Source organism: Antrostomus carolinensis, unplaced genomic scaffold (genome assembly GCF_000700745.2).
Source record: "Antrostomus carolinensis isolate BGI_N321 unplaced genomic scaffold, ASM70074v2 scaffold3717, whole genome shotgun sequence".
NCBI classification, from domain to species: domain Eukaryota; kingdom Metazoa; phylum Chordata; class Aves; order Caprimulgiformes; family Caprimulgidae; genus Antrostomus; species Antrostomus carolinensis.
Genome location: NW_010327867.1, coordinates 43,994 through 53,879, shown reverse-complemented (window position 1 = coordinate 53,879; position 9,886 = coordinate 43,994). Strand labels below are relative to the sequence as shown.

Sequence of the window (9,886 nt, the reverse complement as noted above, 5' to 3'; positions counted from 1 at the left end):
TCTTATGAGAAATCCTTCTATATTCAGTTCTTTTTGTGGAACACATTTGACAGGTTTTCCAGAAATATTATAGTTCAGGGCCTTATAAATAAACAATTCTGTGATATATGGGAGACAGAATGGCTATATCAATAGTAAGTCATAACTCCCTTCTTTAAAAGGCTCTGTACTCAGAATTTTAATTCATTGGAGGATTCCAACATTCCTAAACTTAATTCCCAACTGGAAGAAAATAAAAGTTTTGACATTTTCTACTTATTAAAATTCTGTTTAAAAGTGGTGGAAATATCAAAATGGGCAATATTTTTCCCTCAGCAAGAGTAAGGCAGCTAGTTTAAACTTTGATGCAACAAGAGTTACTTTAATTTATTTTAAAAATACAGATTTATGCTTCCATTGCTATTGATTTAGTTTATATGTATACAATGTTGATGTTTTAATTAGAAAGACTTGGTTGCTTTATATTAGGCTTCTATCAAAGTCAGAAAATTCATATTCTTTCTTTAAAACAATAACCGCAATGGGTCCTGCTAAAATTGCTAGAGAAGCATTTTGGAGTGTAGTTTGCTAGCTGCTCGTGTTTGTGTGTATCCAGCACACCAGTGTGCTTAAAAGGGGAATGAAATCTCGGAAGTAGAGGTCCATTTCTCAGTGCTGGCTGAGCCAAAGGAGGAGTAAGAAATTTTATTATGTGAGTGGTGAAGAGTGCATTTAAAGCAGCAAGAATCTCACTGGTTTCAATTAAGTGCTGATATACTGACAATGCCTTAACTGCATCTCCTGTTTCCTCCTAGGTCTTACTGCTGCAGCATCTCTTGTATCCCTGGCTTGGGCTTTGGCTTCCTACCAAAAGGCCCTCCGTGACTCCCGTGATGACAAGAAACCCATCAGTTACATGGCTGTTATAATCCAGTTTTGCTGGCATTTCTTCACAATTGCAGCAAGGGTTATCACTTTTGCTCTGTTTGCCTCGGTTTTCCAGCTGTACTTTGGGATCTTCATCGTGCTGCACTGGTGCATCATGACCTTCTGGATCGTCCACTGCGAGACAGAGTTTTGCATCACTAAATGGGAGGAGATAGTTTTCGACATGGTTGTTGGGATAATCTATATCTTCAGCTGGTTCAATGTCAAGGAAGGAAGGACACGCTGTAGGCTTTTCATTTATTATTTTGTGATCCTTTTAGAAAACACCGCCTTGAGCGCTCTCTGGTATCTGTACAAGGCCCCACCCATCTCTGATGCATTTGCCATACCAGCACTCTGTGTAGTGTTCAGCAGCTTTTTAACAGGCATTGTTTTTATGCTCATGTACTATGCCTTCTTTCACCCCAACGGACCAAGGTTTGGGCAGTCGCCAAGCTGTGCTTGTGAGGCCCCTGCCACTGCCTTCAGCCTACCCCCAGAAGTGGCAACAAACACTCTACGGTCCATCTCCAACAACCGGAGTGTCACGAGCGAGCGGGATCAAAAATTCGCAGAGAGGGATGGGTGTGTGCCTGTCTTTCAGGTGAGACCCACTGCACCGTCCACACCTTCATCCCGACCACCAAGGATTGAGGAGTCTGTCATTAAAATCGATCTGTTCAGGAACAGATACCCAGCATGGGAGAGACACGTGTTGGACAGGAGCCTGAGGAAGGCGATCCTAGCGTTTGAATGTTCCCCTGCTCCTCCACGGCTACAGTATAAAGATGATGCTCTTATCCAGGAGCGCTTGGAATATGAAACCACATTGTAAACAAAACAAAAACACAGCTTGAAGAAGCTCCAATGTTGCAGTCCAAATTAAGGGTTGACAGTAGGGCTATAGGAATAACTAAACTGCGTACTACAAGTAGAGCAGCAAGCTGTAGTGTTCTTAGTCTGGCTATCATCATGATTATCATTTGATCTACTGTGTACAGTCTGTCTGCAGGACACTGATACAGCAGCATCACCTGAAAGCCTCAGAAAAACCCAGACCCTGACCCACTCATACAGATCAGTTACTTCAGCTGGGGAAACTCACCCACGACTCCTTGCTGCTATGAAACTCTGGCTGCACAGTACTTAGAATCAAACCAATAGGAAGGCTCTGACCAGAGCTTTCCACTTTAGCCAGTAGTGCATTTTATTTTAGAAATGAATGATTGATATTTGTATAATCAATGGCAAAAACAAACAAACAAAACCTTTTCAGAATTTACAGAACTGTAGCACTCAATGTTGCTGTTATGAAAACTGTTTTCTGGGAAAAAAATAGGAGCATAGTAGTCTTCAACACTCCCATAAATCAACCATTCAGGTTAGAATAGGTTTGCAAAATAGTTCTTAATTAAAAAGATACATCACCATGTTTGTAAGGCTCTCAATGGAAAATAAACTAAATTCTTATTAATTAGGTCATAAACATCAGCACTACCGGAACTGTTTGTTTTCTGTGGAATTTCAAAGTCTTTTCAAATGTGATTTAATTTCTTTATGTTACTTTCAACAGAAACCCTATGCAGCTCACTTCTGGTTTTCAGGAGTAATAAGGAGCTCTAGCACATGGTGACGTAAATTAAATGATAATCATGATTCAGTGTTCAATTTGCAAAAAAAAAAAAAAAAAAAAAAGTAAAAGAACAGGGAAGTATAGTTTTCATATTCAAAACTTTTTGGAGCTCCCCATTCAGATATTTCAGAAGAAACTACAAGGAGATGAACACATTGAAACTTCTCTGTATCAGGACTGAGAATGCATGATTCAGTATGTGAATGTATGCAGGGGTGACAAGAGACTGTGACATGCCATACCCTTCTAGTGCCAAACATTGTATAACTGCAAGGTTAATATTGCCTGAGGGACAGATAATGAGTGGCATGAGCCCTACCAGAACAAGAAGCAGGAAACACCAATCAAGTTCTCAATGTGTAGAGACAATTCTGATTTTACCCACCCAAGGTGAAAGTGATGTCTTTTAAAGGCTTTCAGCCACCTCTTAGTAAGTATATTCACCGAAGTATAATATGAGCAAGTTACCTGAAAGACCCTCTTCTGCCTGTTCAAGACTTGTGTCCAGATACGTCTAAAAATTACGTTGAATCTCTTGTAATAGAGTGCTTTTGCTGCAAGCTTTTGGGTTTTAAATACCTCCCTAAATCTAGTCAATAGTATCCTCCTTTATGTTAAAAGTATCCCCTGATGGTGCTTTCAGATGCATTAAAGGTGCAAGTCAAAATTTGATAGTATTTTTTTTAAAGCTGGTGCAGAGTGAAAAACTCATGAATTATTTCGATATTTTTGTAAAGTAAAAATATGGTATTAAAAGGTTACTTTTTATAAACCTTAAATCTTTTAATACATTTCATTCTCTTTATAGCTTAGATTTTAAGAATTGGTCCATGAATTTTATCAACTGGCCTCTGCAGGTTGATATAAACCTGATTTTCACACATTATGGATTTGTTTTACAGTGTAATGCCATATGAAAGCCTACATGGGTACTTTTAGAATACGCTACAAACCGTGGATCCTGCTTCAAATGTAAGTGGCTTGTAAAGACACCAAGCGGTTCCATAAGAAACAATTTGCTATAACTGTTTCCATCCATTTTTAGGAGTGCGAAGCAGAGCTGAAGAGTTACTGTTGTAAATGGCATTGTCAGGATGGAGAAGACCTGATGATTGGTGTTGTAACCTTCACTGTCAGGTATATCCAGTGTAGTCACTGCTGTATATATGCTGCTGGGTAAATTTCAGTCTTTCCTGTTATTAATTTTTGTACTGTGACATGGCCGAGGTTACACAGCCTATGTTTATTTGTATGCATTCAATTAGCCATTTTTAATGTTGACTTTTTTAATTAGTGAAATGTTCGATACCTGTTCTTTGCTGGGGCAAGTTCCTCAAAACAAAATATCTGTGGAAGTGCAGGAATCTGCAAGTCACAGGGAACTTTACACAGATCAGAAAACACCTGTGCTTCAAGGGTTTCTTAGGTATTTTCAAATTAAGCAGTGGCCAACTGCCTCTATGGTAATTTTTTGAATAAAATAATTATTTGATAGTCCAAACTTGAAGCTTTGTACAAACTGATTGCCCTTCTCTCCACGGAGATGTAGCAGATTATTCACAGAAAACACTCACATTTCGTCAGAAAATATAACCCTGCAAGAACTACTGAAAAAAGATTTTGGAAGCAAGTCCTTTGTCCTGTCAAATTCAGTAGAGCCTTCACTCCAGAATCAAACACCAGCTCACACAAGGCAATTGCTGTTTCTCTTTACAAACAAGGAAAATTATAAACTTTGTAACCCAAGATGGGAGGGTTTCTTTTGGAAACAGTTCGATGTGTTTGCTGCTGCTATAACAACTCAGAGATCTTAGCGCAAGTGAGGCACAGTGGGCAGCGCTCTCAAGCCCTTTGATCAGGGCTTACAGAACTGAAGAAATGTTGCTTCATACAGAATTGAAAGGGTTACAGTCTGGACCAGTGCTTGCATTGCAAGGTTTCTGAAGAAGGTTTGGGGTGAGTTTGTTTGACTTGCTCTTGTTTGGTTTTGGAAGGAAGGACACAGAAGCATTATTTATCCATGTGGTTCTTAGTATCTAGCATTTACTTTCTTTACTCTCCCAGCATTTTTAATTATTTTTTTAATAATGTTTGTAAATTTATCTTCAACAAACTACTGCAGGATCTCAATGCATAGCACCATGTGTGGCACTGCGTCTACACAGCTTCTCTTCAGAATTCAACCTGGCTGCTTGAGAAAGGGAGAGAACTCCTTTTATACCAAGTCAAAATTTTCTCTCCAAAATCTTGCTCTGTTATGTTCATAACGTTAGTGATACTTGCACTGAGAACAACATGGCCATTGAAATCTTAAAGCTCAGATGACTACATGGACAGTTTCTTAATTTGCTTTGCTGTGAACAGTTGTATTAAAAGCTGTAAGAATTTTTTATAAAATTTGTCAAGATTAAACATAGTCCATGTTGAAATCCCATTATGGCCTTATAGACAGTTAGTAATCAATATGCACTATTCTTTTTACCACAGACAGTTTTAAGATCTAATACTAAAGTTCAATTAAGACAGCAATAGCAAAAAAAAAAAAAAAAAAAAAAAAAATCTTAACTTCTGCCTTTGAAGTAATGAAAATATCAGGTCTTTTAAATTTCATTTCAGAATAACATGAAAATGAAAAAGTTCATAATTATATTCTGGTAAAGAAAAGCAATCACATCTCTTTGTTAGAAGTAAGAGTCATGTAAGCATTGTTCTAATGAATCAAACAAATTTTCCACCAGATTTAATAGTAACTTATCTAGTTAAAGACTTGGTCCTAAAATTTTGAGAGTTGTGTATTTGTATGTTACAGAAAAGACAATTAAAGTAGTAATCACTACTCCAATTAGACAGAGGTAATTCAGACCCATGGTCATTCAGACAACATATAAGAAAATGTGAGATAAACCTTTTGTCTTATTTTAAAATAAATTTGTTCTATAAGATTATAATCTTTGAAAAAAAATATTTGAAAATATGTGCAATACTTTTTTCATGCAGATTTAGTAATGAAAAAACTCATTTCCACTTTTGTTTATGTCAGTTTAAATATGCTTCTTGTGCTAGAACAACGTGTGTCTGCTTGGGTCATATGGGTTTGATGGCATATAAACACTGTTTTCATTGGCAAATCAACAGATTTTCTATTAATTAATTTCTATAACATTGAGAAGATTTTCCTTCCAAAATTAAATGCTAGGCCTCAGCTGCCTGGTTTTGTAAACTTCTAAGCAGAGGAGGTAAATTCAAATTTTATTGGAGCTCCAATTTTTAATATGTGGTGAATAGCTATTAAACCAAATTTTTTTCAAATATTCTAGCTAATATGTCATTATCTCCCCATGAATGGTACTAAAAGTATGACTGCTGCTTTATTTGGAAAGGGACTCCCAATCACACAATATATGTATTTTTTTTTATTGGCCAGCAAATATTCGCAACTAGCCTGTTGGTTTGTTTAGAACCCAAATTAAACAATTTTGAAGTGTTTGTGATTTGATCATACAACTCCTTAAGAGCGTTAAAAGTAGCACTGTATGAGTTTTAGTTGGCTCTCCCAGTAATTCAGCTCCCAAAGCCACTGGCCTTTCTCCACTCCATCCCTGAAGTCGTGCAGTCCGGAGTGACTGTGAAGCTGTGATTTACTCTGTACCCCCCGCACTGCCTGCATAATGCCAAGGAAAATACTTCAGCAGGTTGCTGGGGTCCTACTGCTGCCTCTCTTGCTCCTGTGCATGGTGGGAAGCAGAGTAAATTGCATTTGTGCATCCATCTAAACAAGCTTATTTAGGTTGGGTTCCTTCAAGAGGTGCGTGATGAAAATAATCACAACACGTGTCCATGAATTTACAAGCCCAACACTGTAATTACTAATTCTGTAGTATAACAATGCAGAATGTGGGAAGAATTGTCTAACTATACAATAAGCCATTTAATTTTGCTAATTGTAGCAATTAGACTAGCTCGCATGAAGCCCATGCTCTCAGCAGAAAGCCAAATGGAGTAAGTGGCAAAGAGCCATTTTTATACCAGAGACATTACGTTATTAAACCCTCCCTTGATTGTTTATAGAACTATGTCTTTTCATTAGGGCATTTAATCCATTCCTCTTTATTCTGATAAAACAGATAAAATGCAAAATGAGAACAGATTCTTTTAAATCTGGGAATTAAAAAAAATCACAACAGATTACTGCAATTCCTATATAGTGATTTTTTGAAACAAATTCTGTCATCATTTTTACTTGGCTGCCAATTGCTGAGTGATCGGCTTCTGAGATGATTTCTCACATCTGGTATGAGCAAATTTCATTACAGAAGAGACAGAGATGACCTTGTAAAGCCCTGCTCACACAGGGTTAGGGGAATAGTGTCACTGATCTACGGATCGTTTGCAAAGCTTTTTTAACATGTGAGGGGTCCCCGGGGACCATTTGTTTTACCATAGAGACCTCACTGCAGGTGTTTGGTGGGATTTCTTCATGGTTACACTGGTATGAATATGAGAAAATCAGGCTGCTGACCTTGAGTGAAAAACTACATTAATTTAGACCGTAGTAGTGAAAGTCTTCACTTCCTAGCTCCTAACTGAGGTCAACTGGAGATCTACTTCATACCAAAGAGCCCGAATGTCACTTGGCTCAAACCAAAATACATATTCTAAACTTAGTGCTAACTCAGCATGAATCAAAACATTTCTTCTTCTTTCCTTTTTAGTTCAAACATTTAAGAATACACTCACTTTGATCAAGATGCCATTTTGTGATCCTTTTAAGGAGACTTTGAAAAATATTTCTGAAACCAGTCAATTCCAGAGATCCTTAAAAAAGCCAATTGCTGATCAGTGCATGCATTAAAAGGAACCTTCTCTAAGCCTGTATCTTGGCTCCTGTACTTACATTTTCTTCTGAATGCTTAGGATCTCATTCTTATGTAGAAGGTCTTATATACCCATTAGTAATCCATATGCCTGCTCTGAATACTCGAACAAAGAGGACAGATATGCAAGATGCAGAGGAAAAAGTCTTCTTCAGCACATTTGTGGGGTGATTTGCATGAGCTGGAGAGGTAAGAGAGAAGCTTGTGTATAATTACAACAGAGTTATAGATGCTGTATTCATTGATAGAAATTTACAAGAAATTGTGAGATAACTGTACAACTAGTAGAAAGATCAAATCTAAACTTCTGCATGCAAGGCACTGTAATATAAAATCAGCTAAGAGCCTTTGAAGTGTAATCAAAAATCTGTTTTCAAGGAATGCTTGGGATAAACTTAAAATGTGATGGATTTGTCAATGCAACCAGATGCTACGTTCATAGAATCAGACATGACTGCTATGGATACAAACATTTTCTCTATCTGTAGATTTAGCCACTTTTTTCAGATATCTTTAGTAGCAATTGCTTCTGGATCTTACGTCTGAGCATGCTGTAGCCCTAGGCATGCTAGTAGCTTTTCTACACAAGATCTGTTCTGCTGTAGGAAAGTCCACATCCTTTTAACGAAGTGTTGGGTTTGGGGTTTTTTTTGTGCTGAGCTAAACATCCTAGAAGCATTTCTAGTGTGAAACACATGTCCAATCAGCCATCTAGTGTGTAAAAGGTACTGCAAAACAGAAGTTCACCAATAAGTGATCTCCTCGAGGTAAAAAAGCTGCTAGTTGAATGTCTAGAAGAGTCTTCAGAGATGTGACATAGTGCGAGGGCAAGATGTAGGCTGTGTTTGGGTGCTACGAGCCCACTCAGGGCAAGGCCTGGGCACAGTCCAGCACTTTCTCCCCGAATTCATGCACCAAAGAGCCCACAGAGAGGAAAACCACCTGCATGGGCTGGATGAAAGGCACAACACATGGGGACCAGATACCTGGCACGCTGTGGCACATATGCAGAGGTCAGCATGGGCACATCAGGAGCCTCAGGCTAATACTGTGATCCTCCAAACTGCACTAACCAGGAACTCCTGAACTTTTTATGCTAGACATTCAAGCACTTAAAATTTGGCTCCTGGAATTCATCAGAAACACCTCAGTCTTCACAGCACAGAGTAGCTCAGCTCCTGTCTCCCACCTAAGCCTGCTGGATCCCCTGAGCAGGTTTTCTTCTGCCCGTCTTACCTGAAAGACTCGGGTCATCTAGGGTGCTATCAGATGGAGCTTTGCACAGAAATACTCATGACTGCTTTTCCAGCAGTAGATTTCTGGTAAGCAGAGACCAAGGGGAGAGCCAGACTCAGTTATCTCTTCAGCTAGCAATGATTTTTATCTCTTGCTACTATCTCTCAGGGGAAGGCTATAGGGCTGCACTCTACTGAGGAGAAGGGCATGCTCCCTCCCTCTTATTTTGAGGCTGTTCTTCCTCTTTGTGCAAAATTGAAAGGTTATTCTGTGCAATGTAGACATACTTGTAGTATTTTCATGTATTTGGTCCCCTTAGTGCTGAGGACTGTGAAGTTGTTGCGCATGTCCAGTGTCATTGCCTGCGTCCAGCCAGAGTAATGTCTACAATAAAAAGTTGGGGCAGATGCAAAATCACTCTGCTCACCTTCCAACCTGACCAAAAGCTGTATGCACATGGTTAGCACTGTGACAAAGCCTGAATCTCTACACGCTGCCTTGAATAAGGTCTATTAATGCACTGTGTGCTCCTCTGGCCACGCTCACCTGGTTTCTTGTTGGAGCTCAGGCAGACTTTGTGTGTGCACCAGAGCTACATCATGTAGCTTACCCATAGTTCCCTGAGCCCGTGGTGCACTCCTTTTGCAATCCCAGTACTTTTGCCAAACAAGATCAGTCTGGGCTGAGCAAAGGGCAGATAGGCTTTATGCTGTCTAGTGAGACATGTGGAGCAGATGTGTCTGGATAGTATGTTTGAACCACAGTTGTGTGCAAATTGCCCAGGTCATGGCAACTGCAAGAAGTTAGTTCAGTGCCCACAGTTTGGAGCATGCTATAAAGAGTACTCTTAGTGAAAGTGCTTGTTTTTCTCTTAATAAAGATAATAGGATCATGTCTTATACTTGGGAGCAAATTTACAGTATCAAATGATTTTATATATATATATATATATGTGTGTGTGTGTGTGTGTGCGTGTATACACATGACAATGAGTCCTGAGATTCTATTAGGATTCAATCTTATAGCTCATTTAAATTCTAAACCAAAAAAAATGCATCAGGAACATCGTCATCAAGGTTAATCAAGTGACAATTGCAAAAAGAAAAGAACATTATTGGAAAAAACTTTCTGGTCATTATTGGACGCTGTTTTGCAACACATTATGCCAGTAATTTAATGAAAAGTTGTGGAATAAATGTGTCTAATGCTATATTTCATCATCTTAAATATTTTGGGA

At 38.6% G+C, this 9,886-nt stretch overlaps 1 protein-coding gene across 1 annotated transcript; it reads left to right on the top strand.

Moving 5' to 3' along the window:
* Positions 1–794: 794 nt before the first annotated feature.
* LOC104528106 (XK-related protein 4) lies at positions 795–1,741 on the top strand (the record flags this gene model as incomplete). Its single annotated transcript, XM_029085961.1, has 1 exon — positions 795–1,741. A coding segment is annotated over one exon (947 nt), but the record flags the coding sequence as incomplete, so codon positions are not given.
* Positions 1,742–9,886: the final 8,145 nt, after the last annotated feature.